This window comes from Notolepis coatsorum, assembly GCF_963971535.1.
Source record: "Notolepis coatsorum genome assembly, chromosome: 2".
In the NCBI taxonomy this organism is placed as follows: Eukaryota; Metazoa; Chordata; class Actinopteri; order Aulopiformes; family Paralepididae; genus Notolepis; species Notolepis coatsorum.
Genome location: NC_140166.1, coordinates 137,024,839 through 137,046,309, shown reverse-complemented (window position 1 = coordinate 137,046,309; position 21,471 = coordinate 137,024,839). Strand labels below are relative to the sequence as shown.

The following is a 21,471-nucleotide window of genomic DNA, read 5'->3' as shown; positions in this document are numbered from 1 at the left end:
GAGCTTTCAAACCACCCCAGTTTCGTGTGTGAAACCCTCGTGCAACTGTGAGTACCTTTGACATTTCTCTGTGATACTTGTATAACGAACGGGTCGGGCAGAACCAGTCCTTCAGGGTAAATCTAGGTTGGTTTCCTATTGAGGAGCAAGTGACTGTGGATTCACTCGGTGCACGCATCCCGTGATGATGACGTCAATAAACGGCGACTTTCCTCGGTTTGTGTACAGCTCGGTAGATGATGAGCCAACAGCTGCATCTAATGTGTTTTTGTTTTGTTTTGCCCTCCCATGTGTTGTTATTGTCATGAGGTAAGAAAAACAACATATTTGATTTGCGCTGCGGATAATATAAGACAGTGCAGTTTAACTTCACCCTGTAGTGTACCTATAACGTTACAGTGCAAGATCAGCACCTAATGTATGCGGAATGCGCAACCATTGCGGATGTAGTGCAGAAGAAAATGAGCATCGATGCGACAGAATACAGAAGTCAATATCGTTGCTAATTCATTCTATTTGGGGTGTTTTAACCGTGGGTGTGTTGTGAACTAGATCGTTTTGTTTTTACATTCAGCTCTAGAGCCGATCATCTACCTCGGATGTTGCAACTTCTTCTTGCAAGACAGCTGAGCTGACCTGTCGAATGCACAGCTTCAGCTGTTCCAGGTGTCAACCTCAAAGGTCTTGCTGCACCTTTGATGTTCTTTTCATAATTATGGAGATATCTATCCAGTGCCACAATTATCCCTACGGAAATGGGTCAAAGTTAGTGAATGCAGCCAGCTATAGGTGTATCTCTTGACTTCTTGCTTTTGTTAGGAACAGTGTAAATATACTTTTAAAGAAAAGATGTGATTGATCAGAAACATGATTTTGCTGTCAGCTATAGATGTATCTCTTGACTCCTTGCTTGTGTTTGGCAAAGTGTAAATATAATTTTAAACAAAGGATTTTGATTTGGTCTGAAACATGAGAGTATCACTATTCAGTGAATTCTACTGTAATTGTTTCCCATAACGATATAGTGGACCAGGCCTATAGTAGTACATAACAAAAGTATACAGTTTGGTACGCCGTCTAGTCTTAATGTTATATTCCAGCTGTGGTACACTTAGCGGGCAATGGTTTGGTACTCGTCACCAGCGATTAATTCAATCATACCTCGATTTTTCATGAATGGGGCAGAGGCAGCCAGGCATTCTGTGAATCACCCTGCCAGTCGGTTCTTCTGTAAATCAGACCCGACTCATGACTGAATACTACGAGGAGGGGGGACTGCTGTATGAGCAATCGCCTCCCATGCACATCAAAGTGGAGTCTCCGGAGGGGCCCTTCGGGGGGGGCGTCTCGGAGGATGGCTTCCCTCGGGAGGACGAGGACTCGGACGGCAGCTGTGACCAGAGCAGCGGTCTTCCTGGAGGACTCCCCTTCAACGTGGTCGTGGTCCACCCCAACCTCATGGCGCCGGGCATGTCCTCAGACGACCTCATGTCCATTGACCAAAGTAAGCCTCGACATTCGCCTGGTTCACGTGGAAGGAAACTATTGCACAATGCACACACAAGCGCCAGAAGGCAATTCGTGTTTTGACATCTAGATTGATTGAAAAATTGTATTAACAGATTGTAGAATCGGTACAATACAGTATGGCTCAATACACACAATTGTTAAGGGGATGCAGACCAGAGAAAGACGTTCGTCTTGTTTACATCAGGGTCCCCCATTTTCAATTCATCATAACATATATTACATACATGACATACAGATAGACAGTACTGTACTACTGTTACATCCAGACATTTATGACTACCAGATCTACAAAATATACAGTACTGTTTAATACACCTACATCTAGGCGTATGTAATGACTGTATTACCAGTGTAAATAAGCCCAATTTGATTACATTTTACATTTAGCCATTTAGCTGACACTTTTATCCAAAGCGACTTATAAGTTGTGTACAACAAGTCAGCAGGAAGGGCACAACTCTGGCAGCTGGTCAAACAGTGTAGAACTTGAGTGCTACAGTCTTGAGTGCACAGTCGTATAGACATATTAGCATAGTAGGTAGTAGTATAGACATAGTAGCATAGACATAGTAGGTAGTAGTATAGACATAGTAGCATAGTTAGGTAGTAGTATAGACATATTAGCATAGTAGGTAGTAGTATAGACAAGGTAGATTCCTTAGTGGCAAAGTGCATAATAGTAAAAGTAGTAATAGTAAAAAGAATAGTAATAGAAATTAGCCAGTATGGCGGCTGGGTGGCGTAGCGGAGATTGCGCTTGTCACCAATGCAAGAGACTCCGGTTTCGACTCCCAGAGTCAGCGTTGCCTGCGGCTTGGGCCAGTCGTCATACTATCTCAATTGGCAGAGGTAGCGGGTGGAAAGTTGATGGGTGGGGATTGGACGTTGTGGACAGCGACTCCTACAGGTCGGTTGGATGACGCCTGTATAGCAGAGACAGGAAGTATCGGGGGCAGCGTGAGCCTCCCACGCGTTACTCCTCGCCACTGAGCGTCCGCGCTGTCTGGTGAAAAGATGCGACAGGCTGCCTCCTCGTGTACTGGAGTAGGGCTGCACGATTTTGGGAAATAATCTAATTGTGATTTTCCTGACAGATATTGCGATTGCGATTACATTTGCGATTATAATTTTTTTTAAGCAGCCCCACAGAGGTTTATTGTAAAATGCGGCTTGCATCTGGCCTACGAGGTGGGTCTGTTCGGGACACCGAGTCTGAAAATGTTTCTTTTTACCTGGGAATCGATACCGGTACGGTACCCAACGCCGGTACCTTTTTTTCTGTACTTTACTCTCCCTCTCTGAAGTAAACTTCACAACACACAATCTAAAACCCCTTACCTCCCTCTCCCAAACTGTTCCTACAACAATTTTTTTTATGTTGCATGATCATGTATATTTATTTTGTATTATAATTTTTTTGTTTGTTTAAATATCAACATTATCTGGCAATCCTCAGTAAATACTATCAAACTCCTCTGATGTCAGACCAGATATGAGACGCGTGCACACACACACACACACACACACACACACACACACACAGAAAAGGAGAATGGCTTAAATGATTTTAGAATACTTCAACTAATGAAGTTAAATGTTTATTATCATCAACTATCCAGTTTGTTTTTATAGTGCAACGTTTTTCTACTTTTCTACATTAATTGAACCAGTAGAGAGAGAGATGCCCCGCTCCCCCCCACCCTTTCCTTACTCAGCTCAGATGTTTTCTCTGTCTTGAGCAGGGTTAGCTAGGAACAGCTTTCGCAAGCTTCGCACCTTGGGCATGGAATGGGCTACAGGACCATTATCCACTTAGACACCCCGGTCTCTCTTGGTGAATTTAAATCTGTATTACATAACTTCCTACAAGAAGAATGTTGCTGCTTTCTGTAGTCGGGTCCCAACTGCAAAATTACTGTATTACCCTGTATTATACACTTTTACTATCATGTAGACTATTCTGCTTTGTGTTTTTGTGTTTACATGTGATGTATTGTATATTGTATACATGCACATTTATTATGTTCTTGTGTGATGTATCGCACATTTTATTGCTGTGTGATGTATTGCAAATGTTATTGCTGTCATCTTGGCCAGGTCTCCCTTGCAAAGGAGATCTTGTATCTCAATGGGACTTCCTGGTAAAAAAAAAATGTAATTGCAGGCTTGGCGATTTGATAATTGCATCATTCCAAATCGCGATTTCGATTAAAAAACGATTAATCGTACAGCCCTACCGGAGGGGACACGTGATGCAAGGCTTCTATCCTCACTACAGCCCACCAGTGGTAGGCATAGTCTAGCAATGTTCAAGACAGGGGAGGGGATAATTGAAGGGGAGAATTGGCGATACGAAATTGGGATGGGAGAAAAATTGAAAATAAGGAGAAAAAGTGGATAAAAAAAAGAAATTAGCCAGTATTAAGCCCTGCCAAAGATTCCATAAAGTAAAGTAAAATAAGGATCTATTCAGCTTATCATCTTATATTTAGCTTCTCCCCCCCCCTCCATCTTCCCTCTTTCCGCAGGTAGAAGTATGTCTGCAGCTTTGGCCGCGAGCAGCGCAGGTAAAAGGAAGAGCCGATTCAGCGGAGCGGAGCTGGAGGTGTTGGTGTCGGAGGTCACCCGGTGCGAGGGGGAGCTCTTCGGTCCCGCTGGGCGGCTCCGGCGGCGGGAGAGAGAGCGCATCTGGGCGGGGATCCTCGAGAGAGTCAACGCCGTGTCCAGAGTGCCGCGTACCCTCCGAGAGGTCAAGAAGCGGTGGGACGACCTGAAGAGGCGGAACGGGGGGAGGCTCGCCGACGCGCGCCACCGCAGCTGCTACCTGCCGTCCAGCAGAGGGTCCTCTATGCTCGGACGGCCGTCCCAGTCGAGCCCCAGGCTTCACCAGTCCCGGCAAAAGCAAAGCAGCAGGCCGAAGACCAGTTTCCCGTGCTTCACTGACTCTGATCCAGGTAAAAAAAAATAAAAAATAATAGCCCTGTTGTTCTTTTTCTTTGGGCTTGGTCCATACGATTAGTTTCAAGTTTCAAGTTTCTTTAATAGTTGTCATACAGAAGTACAGAATACTTTTATACAAAATGCTTCTTACTGTTGCGCTCCAGAGACTGTGCAAGACAAGATAAGTATGAAATAAAATAACATAGTAAAATTAGAAGTAAAAAAATGAGGTCACAGTGTTCAGTTTAGACATATGTACAATGTTCGATGCAGAATAGACGTAGTTACCATACAATATACAATACTGTGCAGTGTACTAATATACAATACTATATAGTGCAAGGCAGAAATGGAGAAATGGGACGAGGTGCAATTTAGGTACAATTCACAGTAGGTGTACGAGTTGTAGTGCAAATCCTTTATCAATAAATATAAAGTGTAAGTGTGTTTGTGTGATCTAAAGTGTGGAGAGTGGGTGCTGCAGTGTGTTGTTTGTTTGAGTGAGTGTGTGGGTGTGTGTGCTGTGTGCATTTGATGGTTGTTGCATAGTGATTATTGTTCGTTTAGCGATTATTGTTCGTTTAGCAGCCTGATGGCCTGGGGATAGAAGCTTCTTCTGAGTCTTTCTGTGCTCGCCTTAAGACTCCGGTATCGCTTGCCTGACCGCAGCAGTTCAAAGGATTATGGATGTAATTACTCATCCATAGGCTATGGTTGGCCTTTTATGACAGTGACAGTGGCTCGGGAGGTAGAGAGCAGTCGTCTGGTAATCCGGAGGTTCCCGGTTCGATTCCCTCTCCTCCCGGGCGGCGTGTCGAAGTGTCCTTGAGCGAGACACTTAACCCCTAACTGCTCCCAATGAGCAGGTCGGCACCTCGCATGGTCGCCTCCACCGTCGGTGTGTGAATGTTTGAGTGAATGGGTAAAATGTGAGGAATGAATTGTAAAGCGCTTTGGATAAAAGCTGCTATATAAATGCACCATTTACCATTCATGAAGATTTATAATCCATCTATTTTCTTTTCTCAGTTGGAGGAGGGGATGGGTCGGAGCGAGACGGCCTCGAGAAAGACGAGGATAACCCGGAGCGCGAGAGGGAGGTGGGCGAGCCCGAGAGCGAGGGGGCAGAGAACAGCATGGAGGACAAACTGGGTTTAGGACTTGGACTGGGCATAGGACCGCCCCCTCCGTCGGACCGATGGCTGCCTCCCTCGCCCCTCTACAGCGCCCCTTTCCTCAACGGCAGCCCGCAGCCCAGTCCCCAGCCCTCGCTCGGAGCCCAGCAGGGGCCCCTGGAAGCGCCGTCGGCGCGCGGCTCCTGGCTCGAGGACGAGCTCCGGGGCCTGGGGGAGGCGGCGGTCCAGCTGGGAGATCGGATAGAGAACAGCCTCAGGGAGTTCGGGGAGAGTTTCAGACACGACATGAGGACACTGGTCGCCTCCCAGGAGACGCTGGCGGTCAGTCTGCAGCAGAACAACGTCCTCCTGCAGAGGCTTTTATCGGTGCTCGAGGCGCAGCAGCAACCGCAGACGCAGCAGCAGCAACATCGAAGTCAACAGCCACAGCAACCCCAGCAGCACGTACAGCCACAGCAACCCCAGCAGCATGTACAGCCACAGCAACCCCAGCAGCATGTACAGCCACAGCAACCCCAGCAGCATGTACAGCCACAGCAACCCCAGCAGCACGTACAGCCACAGCAACCCCAGCAGCACGTACAGGCCCAGCAACCCCAGCAGCATGTACAGGCCCAGCAACCCCAGCAACACGTACAGCCACAGCAACCCCAGCAGCATGTACAGGCCCAGCAACCCCAGCAACACGTACAGCCACAGCAACCCCAGCAGCAGCAGATTGAACCACAGTTGCAGCAACAACAACAAAGAATAGAACCACAACAACAAAGAATAGAACCACAACAACAACAACAACCACAACAACAACCACATGTAGTACAGCAACAGCCACAGCAACAAAGAATAGAACCACAACAACAACAACAACCACAACCACAACAACAACCACATGTAGTACAGCAACAGCCACAGCAACACCAACCTCAGATACAGCAGCAGCAGCTCTCTCAGCGTTCAAACAATCAGTCGGTGGCAGTGGTGGTGCCCACGCCGCCGGCAGACGCACACGGTACTTTTCACCCCGAGCCGCCCGCGGGTGTAAACGGAAGCGCGCAGAGGCCGAGGCGGGGAAGGACTGTAGATCACAGGCGACGAAGGCGGCGCTGAGAAGGGAAACTAGCCTATATATTTATTTGCCGTCACAAAAAAACTGGTTCACAAGATAATCCTTTTTCTAAGTGAAGTTGTTACTGTAAAGAATATGCTGTGAACTCTTTGAGTTTTCTTTTACCGTCTTCTCCGGATTGGGTCGTCCAATCCGAGACCAGTGGGGTTTTGGTCAAAGAAGGCTTAACGTGATGGAATTGGGGAAGTACGCACGAGGCGAAAGGGGTAGCCCCTTAACACTCGGATTCTCTTAATCTTTTATGCTAAAAGACTCACATTTCCAGAGCGCCGCTGCAGTGTGACATCTTTTACCTGTGAGAGTGAGGAACTGGCATTGCTCAGTCAAGAATACTGGTGCAGGTGTTAAACACGCATGTATTTTGTACATGCTTTTCAGCAAAGCCCCGAGAAACTAACGACGCTCTTACTTCTTCAGTACTGTCTGAATGCTGTAGATAGACAATCATCGCACTCATAAAGCACTTGTAATCTGCAGCCATTACCACATGTTATAGGGTATTATATAGCTATTGTAATTTACCTGCAAATGTATGCCTTTGCTTTGTAAGCAGTTTCTTGACACATTGTATTCTATTCAATGCATTTTGAGATAAATCTTATTAAAAGAAAAGAAAAATCTGTTATTTGGCAATAACTATCACAAGTGGACCATGCTCTCCCAAAGTACTTAAAGGTGCATTTTGTCAGATGCATACACGTAAGTAGGCTTCAAGTTTTTCATTAATGTTTCTGAAGAAATGTATAAAGTATAGGCCTATGTAATATCTCGCATGCACTACATTTCACGAGTATGTAGATTGGTGCAAGGAAACTGCAACACATACCTAAACTAAGAGACACATTTGTGTACCATTTTGCACAGTTTATACTTTGTAGGTGGCTTCCGTTCTGCATAATTGTATCAATTTAACTTTAATAAAGTGAACCATGTCCAGTGCTACTCTCACTTAGTCACCTGCATCAATCATGAGTTGTCCTTGACTTCTGAGTGTAAAGTTTGAACATGTAAATGAATAGCCCTGTTCGAAGGGTTATGTTACAAATAATCTACAGGTTTTTTGTATAAGGAATTGTATTTTTAAACACCTTTTATTGTCAGCTATAAAATAAAATAAGGATGGACTAACATGACATTTTATAATATATTCAATACAAATACAATAAAAACAGAAATAGTGTTATTACAGGGACAAATTACACACACAAAAAAGAAAAGGGGTTATGATTTAATTAAACTCAGTATTTCATACTTTTATTTGATATTTGACTTCCAAGAGATAATTGTTTTTTTTTGTATTCATTTACAAAAGTGTGCACAAAATTAATATGACCGAAATAACAGAATGACAAATGCATTGTTTTGTAAAGTGCATTTATCACAGTATACTATTAGTATATGCCCATGGAATGGTTACACGGATATTATATTCCATGTCATATTTTCAAGTGTACATACTTTGATTAATTGGGGATACCTACATCATGTATGTGAAGGCTATTCTTTCCCATTTGGTCTGACATTCCAAAGGAACCGAATGAAAGCCACCTCTGGAGATGTGTGTAGAAATGAATACGTCTGGAATACATTTATTAGTGTATTTATCTATTTTCCAGCAACTATACCACTGTGATTTTGTATCAGAATCAGAAAGGTCTTTATCGCCAAGTAGTTTTCATTTTAATTGGTAGTTGTTTGTGCGACAGATAATAAAATGAAAGGGTGGAATAAAATAAATAAATAAAATTAAAATAGAAGCACAATAGAATATAATATAATTATTTAAAAAAATAAAAATAGGCCAGGGCTGTACAACTGTGCACGATGTGGTCATATATATATATACACACTAATTTGAATAAAAAATAACATGGTTCTCGTTCCTAAATATTTGTTTCCCTAAAGACCTTGATCTGCAGACAGACAGGCCCCCCGACGTCACTGTGGACATTATTCAATTAGCTGTCTGTCTGCTGCTGGGCGAGAAGAAGACAGGCTGCATGGGTGAAACATGGCCGCGGTACACCCAGCAGCAGAGTCCCCGAAACGGCTGGATTCTCCCGTCGAGGAGGCGGCGGAAGAACCGGGGGGGAGGAGGAGAAGGGACGACGAGTCGGAAAGCAATTCCAAACAGACCGGGATTTTTAGTTTAAAATCCGCGGAGAATTCCTCCGGTGGACGTGAGGAGGAGGAGGAGGAGGCCAGTGTTGCTGCCGCCGGCGATGCCGCTTGTATTTCGGGCCACACTGAAGCTAGTGGAGCTCACGCTGCTGGAGCTGCTTCACTGGGGAAACCAACATCGACCGAGGAGAAGAAGGCCCACGACGACCACGACGTTTCCTGCGACGACCAGCCGCCGGGTCTCAACTGGTCTAGTGACACGGAGGACGAAGAGGATCATGGTAATGTGATTTCTTTATTCTGGTTTGAGCCTGTAGGCTAGTTGTAGCTGTAGTTGTACCGGTTTGATCCACAAATAAATATGTTGTAAATATGACGTTTATATGATTATTTAAAAAAAAATTATTAACCAAGCTACACTTCCAACTTCAAAACCATTCTCAAAGAACACCTACGGGAGACTGCAATTCGAAACTGGCCCCTGTAAATGTCCTAACCCAACCCCCTCCAATGTACAGTAAATTACCTAGTATGGTTGTCAATATTCCAATGTACAGTTTTGCTTGTTTGTACAGTGTTCCCAACCCCCTCCAATGTACAGTAAATTACCTAGTATGGTTGTCAATATTCCAATGTACAGTTTTGCTCGTACAGTTGTACAGTGTTCCCCCCCCCCCCCCACCCAACCTCCTCCAATGTACAGTTTTTACGTCAAATGTATATACTCTCTTTTCTGGACTTTTTTTTGTATCACAAACAGTACTGTATTTGCAAATCTGGTATGTCATAAATGTATAGATGTAGCAGTACTGTCTATCTGTATGTCATGTATGTCATATGTCCTGATGAATTGAAAATGGGGGACCCTGATGTAAACAAGACGAAAGTCTTTCTCTGGTCTGCATCCCCTTAACAATTGTGTGTATTGAGCTGTACTGTATTGTACCCATTCTGCAATCTGTTAATAAAGTTTTCAATCAATCAATCAAATCCAAAAGTGTTCTCTGTTCTTGATTGGGCCAGCTCTGCTTTTGTCAGCCTTGAACTCATTGTAAAAGGAAACAGGGCAATCTTGGAAAGTGATATTATTTTTGAGGTGGGGTAGTGGTGGGGGGCACCACTCTATGGTGTGCAATGCACACAGACTCGAGAACGGGCACATACCGGCCCTATGGTATAATTTACAGGCTAACTGAATGTATGAATTGCCGCAACATTAATAAAAAAATCAATGTTCTAAAGTAAACATTATGAGCATCCATCGGGTGAACGTCTATTCTGTTCTACGTCTATTCTGCATCGAACATTGTACATATGTCTAAACTGAACACTGTGACCTCTTTTTTTTTTACTTCTAATTTTACTATGTTTTTATTTCATACTTATCTTGTCTTGCACAGTCTCTGGAGCGCAACAGTAAGAAGCATTTTGTACAAAAGTATTCTGTACTTCTGTATGACAACTATTAAAGAAACTTGAAACTTGAACAAAGAGTCAGCTGGAGCCGGGGAACACGTTTCACATTTCTTAATCTGTGGTGTCTCCTCAAAAAGAGACATTTGTCTCAAAATGTTTCCCTTTTTTACGATTAGTTGCTCAAAGTCGCCTGACGTTTAATCGGCTATTCTTCTGTCCCTCAGACCATAAAAACAACACAAAGAACCCCGGGATGCGGCCAGACGCCCTCGGCGAGGAGACCCGTGACGCGGACGCAGAGAAGACAAAAAATGAAAAGCCACTTCCCGACGAGATGAAGAGCACGGCGGCGGCGGCGACCGAAGACCCGGAGTGTGAAGCGATCGACGGGTCGGAGGAGTTGGACGGAGACGACGATGAGGACGAAGAAGAAAAAGAGGAGGATTCGTCGGCCAAACAGAAAACGTCACGCCTACAGTGCAAGGAGTGCGGCATGCGCTTCAAGCGGCGGGAGATGTACAACCTCCACCGCTACTCCCACGCACACCAGGACGAGCTCACCCCCCTCACCTGCAAGGAGTGCGGCCTCACCTTCCAGCATCGCAGCAGTCTCCTCAAGCACCGCTGCGAGCACAAGGAGAAGGAGGAGTCGTCGTCGTCGTGTGCGAGAGACGAGAGGAGCTTCGGGTGCGCGCAGTGCGAGAAGGCCTTCCCCACCGCCGACGAGCTCAGGGGCCACAGCTGCGCCAGCGCCCCCGATAATAAGCCTTACCACTGCCCACTGTGTCGCCAGGAGTTCCAGTACAAGCTGTCCATCACCAAGCACATGCAGCACCACTCCGCGGAGAACGTGTTCGCGTGCCAGGAGTGCAACCGGTGTTTCTCGGATAACGCGGCCCTGCGCTGCCACCAGCGTTGCCACGCCGCCCTGAAGCCCTACCAGTGCCCGGAGTGCGGCATGGTGTTCAAACATTACTCCGTCATGGAGGACCATCGGCGGAAGCACACGGACAACATGCGCACCCACCAGTGCAATATCTGCGGTAAAACCTTCAAGTATAGCAGCCTCCTGCATCAGCACCAGTATCTGCACACGGGCCAGAAGCCGTTCCGGTGCCCCGACTGTGGCAAAAACTTCGCCTTCGCCCAGAACATGAAGGCGCACTGCCGCCAACACAGGCCGCAGCGCGCCCCCAGTCCCCTCTCCACCTCCGAGCAGGCGCCCGTCGAGCAGGCGGCCGTGTCGCCGCGCGAGACGGGCAGAGGGCCGGGGAAGGAGAACGCGGGGGAGCCGCGTGTGGAACCGAAGCGCTCCTTCAAATGTCCCCTCTGTCCCCAGATGTGCTCCACGCCCGCCCACCTGAGGGCCCACATGCTCATCCACGAGGCGGAGTACGAGAAGCTGGACAACAAATCCAAGACGGAGAGCGGCGCCAAGAACTGGGACAAAGGACACACCTGTCCCCACTGCCCCAGTATTTTCCGCGACGAGTCGAGCTTCTACGGACACATATTAAAGGTCCACAAGTCGATAGCGCACTATTTAGAAAAGGTGACCCAGGGATCCCTACACAAAGCGAATCCCCTTAACGCCGATAACGCGCAGGGGAAATGGAGGGGCGACGGCGCGAACGGCAAGTCGTACAAGTGTTCGGAGTGCGGCAAAGTGTTCCGCCACCGCTCTGTTTTAGAGTTGCACATGCGCATCCATTCCAAGGACAAGCCGTACCAGTGCAAGGTGTGCCACAAGGGCTTTCGATTCGGCAGCTACCTGCAGCAGCACCTGATCATCCACACGGGCAAGAAGCCGTACAGATGTCCCGACTGTGGGAAAGACTTTGCCTTCCTTCAGAACATGAGGACGCACCAGAAGCTGCACCAGGAGAAACCCTTCCGCTGCACCAGCTGTCGCAAGGGCTACAGCGACGAGACCCAGCTCCAGCAGCACATGTTGTCGCACAACGGCGACAAGCCGCACAAGTGTGACCAGTGCGACAAGAGCTTCGGGTTGGCGTACCTCCTCCGCGACCACATGAACACGCACACGGGGGAGAGGCCTCATCGCTGTGACGAGTGCGACAAGTCTTTCTCCTGGTTCAGCAGTCTGCTGGTACACCAGAAGATCCACAACCGCAAACCGGGTCCCGGCCAGTACAGTCCCATCCCGCCGCCGGGCGGTGTCAGGATGCGAGGCAGGGGCAGCAGGGGGCGGAGGGGAGCTAGGTTCGCGTGGGGCTGGCCTCGGTCTGTCGCGGGCTCGGGCATGATTGTCGCCCCTCAACCGCCGCCGCCATATCAAGTCCCTATAATGAGAGACCCCGAATGGCAGAGGAGGGGGGAGGTCCAGCTGCACACTCCCGCGTTCTCTGCTCAAATGGAGCCGCAGGGTCGACCGCAGAAGGAGCCGTGGGTGCCGGAGGGCCCCTCTCCGCCTGTTCAGTGGAAGGTGGACGGTGGAGAGGTGATGCCTCTTCCCTTGTCTCAGCAGCCACAGCCTGGAGCACAGCAACACCACCAGAGAGCTCCGGGCTGGCTAGATAGCCCGTTGGCAATGCCGCCTGGCCCCGGTCTAGAGCCACCTCACGCTAAAGAGAGCACAGTTCTAACCGGCAACTCCCTCCCGTTGCCACAAAAACCCAGTCTGTCGGCGGTTAGCGAGATGGAGCAGCACAGGCAAAGGATAGGTGTGCCCACATCCACCGCGCAAGCCTCCACTAGCTCTTCCCAACAGGAATTCCCCATCTCCCCAACCTACATGGATGGGGCGGCGCTTTGGAGCATACGACCGCCCGCAGGGGCGCCGACGTCTCAGAGCTCGCCAAATATACTCTGTCAAGAGCTTCAGCTGCCAAGATGGTCAGGTGCCCCGTTGTCGATTCAAAAGGCCGGGAACGAGCCGTCCACGCCATTCAATACACCTCAAGTAATACCGCCCACTGTTAGCCTATCGGACAAGCCATGGAACGGAGGCTTGGCGAGTGCGACCGCCTCGGCTCACGTAGACCAAAGCAGCGCGTTGTCGAATCCAACCGCCGTGTCTCACGGGGCAGGCGGCGGCGGCCTGTGGGACTTCCAGTCACCCCTGGGCGTTTCAAAAACTTTAAGCCCTTCTGATAAACTTGAGTTTCAGCTACAACAACAAAAGCAGCTGTCTAGCTGGGCCCATCTACAGCAGCACCGCTTCCCCCCGGGGCTGGGCACGACGGTGTGGGGCTTCCAGTCGAACCCCGTGGGACTCCCTCAGACTCTGCTCGCCGGGCCGCTCAAAGTGGGGAACGGACAAGAGCTGCTGCAGCATCAACCGATGGTAACGGGCACTCAGATTATCATAAATCAGCCTTCTCCCTATTTCCCGCCTCCTCTCGCTCCGCTCTCCTCTCTGGCTTTGCCCGGTGCTCACCCCCTTCACTCTGTAGCGGTCAGTGGGCTTCCGCGGCCCCCACACCCAAATATCTTTTTCCCACCACAGGTCCTGTCCCTGTCCCTACCTCAGCTCGCTTCACGGGCAGAGGCTCACAAACTCGGGGGCCACTTGCCGTTCGCTCCGGAGAGGCTCCTTCAGTGCATGATATGCGGCTGCTCTCTTCCCCGGGAGTTGGATCTGCAAATGCATTACCGTCAACATGCACAGGGAGACATTTGATTATTTAACAATGTTTTTATTTAAATTTTATTGTTATTATTTCCGTGCAGTAGAACCTCATTTTTTTGAACCTCCAATATCACCAGTTCGGACATAATCAACAAAATTGGCCAATGCATTGATGGGGGGAAAAAAAGTTCATTAATAATTAACTGTGAGCAATTGGTGGAATCTTCCTGTTTGTCATGCAATGCAAAGATTCACCATGGCATGTTAGACTGTACAGAGTGTTGTGGAATACGATGTGTCATGTTTAGAGTAGCTCTGGTTTCACTTCTTTCACATCATCCGAACATTTCAACCGGTTCAAAGGAGACCTTCTCTCCCAACGAGGTTCGGATCAAGAGGTTCTACTGTGTTCCACTCATTGCCAACATAATTTAGATCTAGACGATGGTATTCCAAATCTTAACCTGTTAACTCGTTTTCCCTTTATGTACAGTATATGTGCCTTTCTGAATACGGTCTGCATGTCTGCTGTCTTGATATTCTAGGCCTAGTTTGTGTTTGAAGGTAGACTCAACAATGTGACCTCAGTCCCAAAATGCAGAGCAACTCTTCCTGGGATATTACAAGGGAACTATAAAAGAAGGAAGGGTCGTCACGTCAGAATACCAGTGATCTATGCTCTGCTTGGTGTCAGACTTTGGTGTCAGTTCTATTGAAGCCTGTATTAATATACAAACTATCTGAGGAAACGAACATCAACCAATATATCAAATGTTAGCTAGTTAAAAATTCAACAAATTGCAGATGATTCTGACACCCGAGGTAATAACCTGTTTTAAATGGTCATAAACGAGGAGATTGCTGATCCCATTCAACTCAATGTTGGCTGAACTGAAGGTTTCCACACTTGGCACTAATGTGTACGTTCTACACAGTGACGTGATGACCCTTCCTTCTTTTATAGTTTCCTTGGGATCTTACTAAGAAATAATAAAGGTGTGATGGTGCTCACAACCGACTTGATTTGACAGCTATTACATTCCAACTGGAAAATTCATCGAAGCACAAGGGCCATGTGTTTGGGCATTACCGCCAATCTTATTCCAATTAGCTTCTATTTCAAGAGGGTCTAAATTTGATCCCCTGCCAAACTGGGCATTTCTTCATAAAGGGCCACTTCACAGGGAGAGTTTTCTGCAACTTAAAAAAAAAAAGGACAACACCAGTGCTTTTTTGATATGTGGGCCCCCCGATTCATTCTTGCCTTGATTTAAAAAAAAGATAATATGAAGTTGAATAATTTTTCATAAACCTTTGCCATTACTGGTTATTTTTGCTGATTCACCACATGAAAGACCACATTCCTGGAAGAACCAATACAATGAAACTTTTCATTCATGTTGTTTAAAATAAGGCATGTCAATGAAGCCCTTTGAGAAAACTCTCCTCCTGGTTGTCGACATACTCAAACCGTCTCGGATACGCTTCCCGTAAAAGATTACATTATCTAAACTGTTAGTTGTCAATGTAAAGACATCAGCTAGCTAGTTGACAAACGGGTAATGAACCTACTTTCCTATAATTCTGTTAAAGGGGCAATCCCGTCCCCCAGACATAAAAAAATAAATAAAAAAAACATACCCACCCAGAGTAATATCTATCCAGATTGTTTAGGTGTGATTTGCTTTGTTTTGGAGATGGAGCTGAATGGCGTTTGAAAAACTCAAAAGCAGCGTTTCTTTAGACGTAGAAAATAGTTCCTACATGAAACCGCTCACAACAAGCTCTGTGTATTATCCCGAGTGACCGGGTTATGATTTCTGGAAAGAGACTGACATCTCCCAAACTAAGCGAATCACCAAAATTATCTGGATGGACAGATGGCACTGGCAAGGGGGGATTTTTTTTATTTTTTTTTTGTGAATTGCCCATTTAAAGCCAATGTTAATCTCCCATAGCAACTGATCACACTGGTCCCATGGATTTGTTTCTATTAGAAAACGTCCTGTATTATGACCATCTCTTTTGAATGAACAGGGGGCCACGCCCCCTCAACACACTGAGCTGTGCTCAGAGAGGGTAGCACTAAAAACAGTTTAGAACAAATCAAACGACTCATCTGAACTCCTGAAACGGACAGGAAGCAGCAGCGGAATGTCTGATGTTAGCGTGGCATTTTAGTACGGTGTGTGTCTTTCATGGGTTTATGTGGTGCAGGAAGTGGTGAATCACCCAAAAAAACAACAACCACATTTTTCAGTAATGGTAAAAAGATTATTAAAAAAAATAACGTATCAAGGTAAGAATGTCTTGGAACCCACATGTCAAAGAACACTGGTCTTGTACAGCTCTATAAGGCTGGTGGGAACACAAGAGGGAGATATAGTCATTTTGTCAAAATATTGCTGACATTGTTGTCAAATGGTGAACTTTGTAATAAATTTAACTTTGATTTACGTGAAGTTTTGTCATTACTAAGTAAACACTTGCACACCGGCCAATATGGCAGTATCACTGTTAACCAATGAGGTTGGTTGCATAGACATGAATCAGGCTAAACCTAGTTCAAGACGACACAAAATAATCTGATCTCGCACTTAAATTACAATATGTAAGTAAAGGACTAGCCCTAAATGATGTCTGTGGAACTAACCCCTGATTTAGCCTCGTTGGGCTATATGCTGTTGGCTTCTGCCTAGTGATGTTCACTACTGAGGTTCCAAATCTAGAGTGATGTGCCCTTATAGCTATTGGGCAGTGAGCACTGTGCAGTTGATCTCTTACCAGGTACATGTGCAGGGACTTGGGCTTATAGCAGGCTAATGATCCGTATGGCTTCAAAATGTACCCAGTACCACACAGTTTCAGAATTACAAGTCAACCTTTTTGAATACAATGAAATGTGTCTGTGAATAATGTCTATTTCTTCCATATTTGTGTTGGCAGAATCACATGTTTTTTGTAATAAAATTCCTAATAGAAATGTTCAAATTGCATTTTTAAGTTGGTATTGGGCACTTGGCAAAAATCAACAGGCATACTATATACAACTAAAACGTGTATTATACTGTATAACTTGAACACGTGATCTGTTTGTGAAGACAGAATTGTCCTAGGATGATGTAACATTCAAATATACGTCCTACTACCTCTATCCATTGTAAAGCATGGAGATACAAATCTTGAGATTTTCCCATGATGTCTAGATATTGGATTGAATAAAAACCTGCCATTTGGTTACTATGGATAGTCTGGCTCATTACTCAATATGTGAAGTGAATGTTGTGTCATAGTTCCCACTCCCAGTATCTGCAGTAACTGACCAAAAACAACACGCAATTTGCTTTAAAATAAAATGATAGAATAGAACTTAATTGTCACATATGGTAGTCTGAACACATCACCTGTGAGTGATAATCTTTGCGTTTGGTTTTTAACCTCACGGCAGCAATGGCAATTCAATTTAGATTTGATTTATTAGTTTCTTTGCACACAAAAAAATCCTCATCAAATATGTTCCACAGATTCAAGGAAGTCGTGAATGAATGAATGAAAACTTTATTTAACAGATTGCAGAATGGGTACAATACAGTACGGCTCAATACATACAATTGTTAAGGGGATGCAGACCTGAGAAAGACGTTTGTCTTGTTTCCATCAGGGTCCCCCATTTTCAATTCATATAGACATATATGACATACATGACATACAGATAGTCAGTACTGCTACATCTATACATTTATGACATACCAGATTTGCAAATACAGTACTGTTTGTGCTACAGAAGGAGTCAAGAAAAGGGAGTATATACATTTGACGTAGAAACTGTACATTGGAGGAGGTTGGGTACATTGGGATATTGACAACCATACTGGGTAATTTACATTGGAGGTGGTTGGGGGGGGGCGGGGGGCACACTGTATAAACAAGTAACACTGTACATTGAGGGGGGGGGGGAGGAGACACTGTACAAACAAACACAATTGTACATTGAACTATTGACAAAACCATACTAGGTAAATGACTGTACATTGGAGGGGGTTGGGTTAGGATATTTACAGGGGCCAGTGTTGAATTGCAGTCTCCCGTAGGTGTCCCTTGAGAGAGGTTTTGAAAGTGGGTAGTGATCCACATTCCTTTACAGCTTTGGGTAGGGCGTTCCACATTGATGTGGCATAATTGCGAAACGTGTTTAGTCCCTTATTTGAGCCGAATCTGGGTTTAACATGATTTGTGGAGCTCCCTCTGGTGTTGTGATCGTGGTATTCACTGACCTTTGGGAAGTATTTTGACATGTACATGGGTACCTTGGTCGTGTAGTGTATCTTGTAGACCAGGCCCATTGCAAGTTGTTGTACTCTGTCGTCTACTCTAAGCCATCCTAGGTTGTCGAAGTGGGCAGGGGTGAGGTGGGTTCTAGGAGTAAGGTCAAGCAGTAGTCTGACCAGTTTGTTTTGAGATGTTTGTAATTTTGTTTTTAGCGCCTTTGAGGTGCTTTGGTACCATGAGGTGCAAGCATAGTCGTAGTACCCCTGAATGAGTGCTCCTGCCAGAGTCTTCAGGGTGTTCTTGTTTACCAGAGAGGAGATCCGGTACAAGAATCGAGTTCGTTGGTTGACTTTTTTTATTACATTGGATGCCATTTTGTCACAGGAGAGATTAGCCTCTAGGATGGAACCCAGGTAGGTAATTTCATCTTTCCTTGTGACAATATTGTCACCCACTGTAACTGAGAAGCCGTCGGTCTTGCTGAGTTTGTTATTTGAACCGAAGAGAATGGACTCTGTTTTGCCCATGTGTAATGATAGTTTGTTATCAGCTAGCCATATGCAGATTCTGCCTAGTTCCGAGCTGAGGGTTTTTTCAACCTGTAACTTGTTCTTGTCAGAGACCAGCAGGGCTGAGTCGTCCGCAAACAGGAACAAGTTGCAGTCACAAGCTGACGACATGTCATTTGCATAAATTAGGAACAGTAGCGGTCCTAGTATGCTTCCTTGTGGAACACCACAGCTCACTGTGAGGGGGGGGGATAGGGTACCGTTTACCTCCACCATCTGTTCCCTCCCCTCAAGGTAGGATTGCATCCAGCTCACTGATAGACTATCAAAACCAATTGCTTTTAGCTTGTCAATCAGAATGGAGTGATTGACCGTGTCAAAGGCCTTTTGTAGGTCCAGCATGACCATGCCGCAGTATTTGCCTGCGTCCACCTCTTGTTTGATGTGGTCATTCAAATAGAGAAGGCATGTGTCAGTGGAGTGGGATGTTCTGAAGCCAGATTGGAATTCGTAGATTAGATTTTTTTCCGCTAGGTACTTTTCGACCTGTTCGTAGACTATTTTTTCCATGACTTTCGAGATGGAGGTGAGAATAGAAACAGGGCGGTAGTTGCCTGGGTCTAATTTGCTGCCCTTTTTGTGCAGAGGGGTCACCCTCGCAATTTTGAAGTCCTTGGGGACGTGTCCCTGTTTTATGGAGAGGTTTATTATGTGTGTGATGATTGGTGTGATGGCGGCTGCTGAGTCGTACAACATATTATTTAAGTAATATTAGAAGGGATCCATCTCCACTTAAAATGATAGACCAGGTGAACATAATCAGTGTAGGGTCACAGAGAATGGAACCACATATAATTTCATAGACAACACAGTGCTGCATGGTATAATACTGCCCCTGGGAAGGTGTACTCTGTATAATACTGCCCCTGGGAAGGTGTACTCTGTATAATACTGTCCCTGGGAAGGTGTACTCTGTATAATACTGCCCCTGGGAAGGTGTACTCTTTATAATACTGCCCCTGGGAAGGTGTACTCTTTATAATACTGCCCCTGGGAAGGTGTACTCTGTATAATACTGCCCCTGGGAAGGTGTACTCTGTATAATACTGCCCCTGAGAAGGTGTACTGAATACCACAACCACAACACCAGAGGGAGTTCCACAAATCATGTTCAACCCAGATTCGGCTCAAACAAGGGACTAAACACGTTTCGCAATTATGCCACATCAATGTGGAACGCCCTACCCACAGCCGTAAAATAATGTGAATCCCTACCCACCTTCAAAACCGCTCTAAAAGAGCACCTACGGGAGGCTGCAATTAGAAACTGGCCCCTGTAAATGTCCACCCCCCACCCAACCCCCTCCATTGTACAGTTTCTTCCCCCTCAAATGTATATTCTCTCTTTTAGAAGCTGTCTCTAAACAGTACTGTATATTTGTATATCTTGTATGAATGTATGTCATAAATGTTATGATGAATTGAAAATGGGGGACCCTGGTGTAAACAAGACGAAAGTCTTTCTCTGGTCTGCATCCTGTCGCGTTCTTTAGATTGACCTTGAAGGATGAGGAGAGGGTTTAGCAATCAAAGATTTATTTCAGAGTGAATATTCAATATTACAGAGTATTTACACAAACAGCTGAGAGTGGACACTGGTTCTACTTAGCTCTGGGCTCAGCAGGAGTGCGTCCCGCTTCTTCCATCACATTGACATTTATACTTTTCTGGTTGGTGTTCTGAGCGAATGAGGTGGCTTTCTTCCAAATTAGCAGCGTGTTTCAGGGCTTAACAAACAACTTAACAAGGTAACAGTTAAAATAGCAAGGATCTAGAATTACAGTTGGTCTCCTGACTTTCACTACACATAGGCATTTGCTTGTGTTTTAATACAGTATAATAGCACACTTTAATGGTACACACATTTGTAGATATTTGTCTATACATTCTTCCAATAGATAAATGGATCCTGACATTAGTTCCTCAGGTCAGCCAAAACCGTCGTCTCATCAGTCCTTGGTCTGTGGGCCTGTGACTTTTAGCAACAGATGCACTGACCTTCCGGTCAAAAATAGATCTTGACCACCTCAGTAGCTACAGACAGGCTGAGCGCTGAGATTTACACAAGCTGAGATTTACATGAAGACATGATAATAGAAGACATGGATAGATGTATCTAGGGACATGAATAAATGGATCTTAGCCCACAATCCCCTTAACATTTGTGTGTATTGAGCCGTACTGTATTGTACCCATTCTGCAATCTGTTAAGACAGTTTTCAATCAATAAATTAATAAGATGCTGCAGACCAGAAAAATACTTTCGTCTTGTTTACAATTTTTTTTTTACTACGTATAATACTGTCCCTGGGAAGGTGTACTCTGTATAATACTGCCCCTGGGAAGGTGTACTCTTTATAATACTGTCCCTGCCTGGGAAGGTGTACTCTTTATAATACTGTCCCTGGGAAGGTGTACTCTTTATAATACTGTCCCTGGGTAGGTGTACTCTTTATAATACTGTCCCTGCCTGGGAAGGTGTACTCTTTACAATACTGTCCCTGGGAAGGTGTACTCTTTATAATACTGTCCCTGCCTGGGAAGGTGTACTCTTTATAATACTGTCCCTGCCTCGGAAGGTGTACTCTTTATAATACTGTCCCTGGGTAGGTGTACTCTTTACAATACTGTCCCTGGGTAGGTGTACTCTTTATAATACTGTCCCTGCCTGGGAAGGTGTACTCTTTATAATACTGTCCCTGGGTAGGTGTACTCTTTATAATACTGTCCCTGGGTAGGTGTACTCTTTACAATACTGTCCCTGGGTAGGTG

At 45.7% G+C, this 21,471-nt stretch overlaps 2 protein-coding genes across 3 annotated transcripts; both read left to right on the top strand.

Moving 5' to 3' along the window:
• Positions 1-207: 207 nt before the first annotated feature.
• On the top strand, positions 208-7,609 carry LOC311222774 (uncharacterized protein). Of its 2 annotated transcripts, none has more exons than XM_084307401.1 (4): positions 208-309; positions 575-1,504; positions 4,059-4,484; positions 5,500-7,609. In XM_084307401.1, the coding sequence occupies exons 2-4, from the start codon at positions 1,249-1,251 to the stop codon at positions 6,711-6,713; spliced, it is 1,896 nt and encodes a 631-aa protein (XP_084163527.1). In that variant the 5' UTR covers positions 208-309; positions 575-1,248; the 3' UTR covers positions 6,714-7,609. The 2 variants fall into 2 exon arrangements, with proteins under 2 accessions (XP_084163527.1, XP_084163528.1); XM_084307402.1 differs by having other exon boundaries at positions 233-681; positions 1,186-1,504.
• A 1,134-nt stretch (positions 7,610-8,743) lies between these two features.
• On the top strand, positions 8,744-17,081 carry LOC311248951 (uncharacterized protein; the record flags this gene model as incomplete). Its single annotated transcript, XM_084338195.1, has 2 exons — positions 8,744-9,134; positions 10,494-17,081. 2 exons carry the CDS (start codon positions 8,744-8,746, stop codon positions 13,910-13,912), a joined length of 3,810 nt encoding a protein of 1,269 aa, XP_084194321.1. The 3' UTR covers positions 13,913-17,081.
• Between the last annotated feature and the right edge of the window lie 4,390 nt (positions 17,082-21,471).

Bases quoted from the DNA above. Each gene is read 5' to 3' on its own strand.
- LOC311222774 (XM_084307401.1), top strand. From the start codon at position 1,249: ATGACTGAATACTACGAGGAGGGGGGACTGCTGTATGAGCAATCGCCT. The intron at 1,505-4,058 runs GTAAGCCTCGAC...CTCTTTCCGCAG, and splicing joins CCTCATGTCCATTGACCAAA to GTAGAAGTATGTCTGCAGCT. The intron at 4,485-5,499 runs GTAAAAAAAAAT...TTCTTTTCTCAG, and splicing joins CTTCACTGACTCTGATCCAG to TTGGAGGAGGGGATGGGTCG.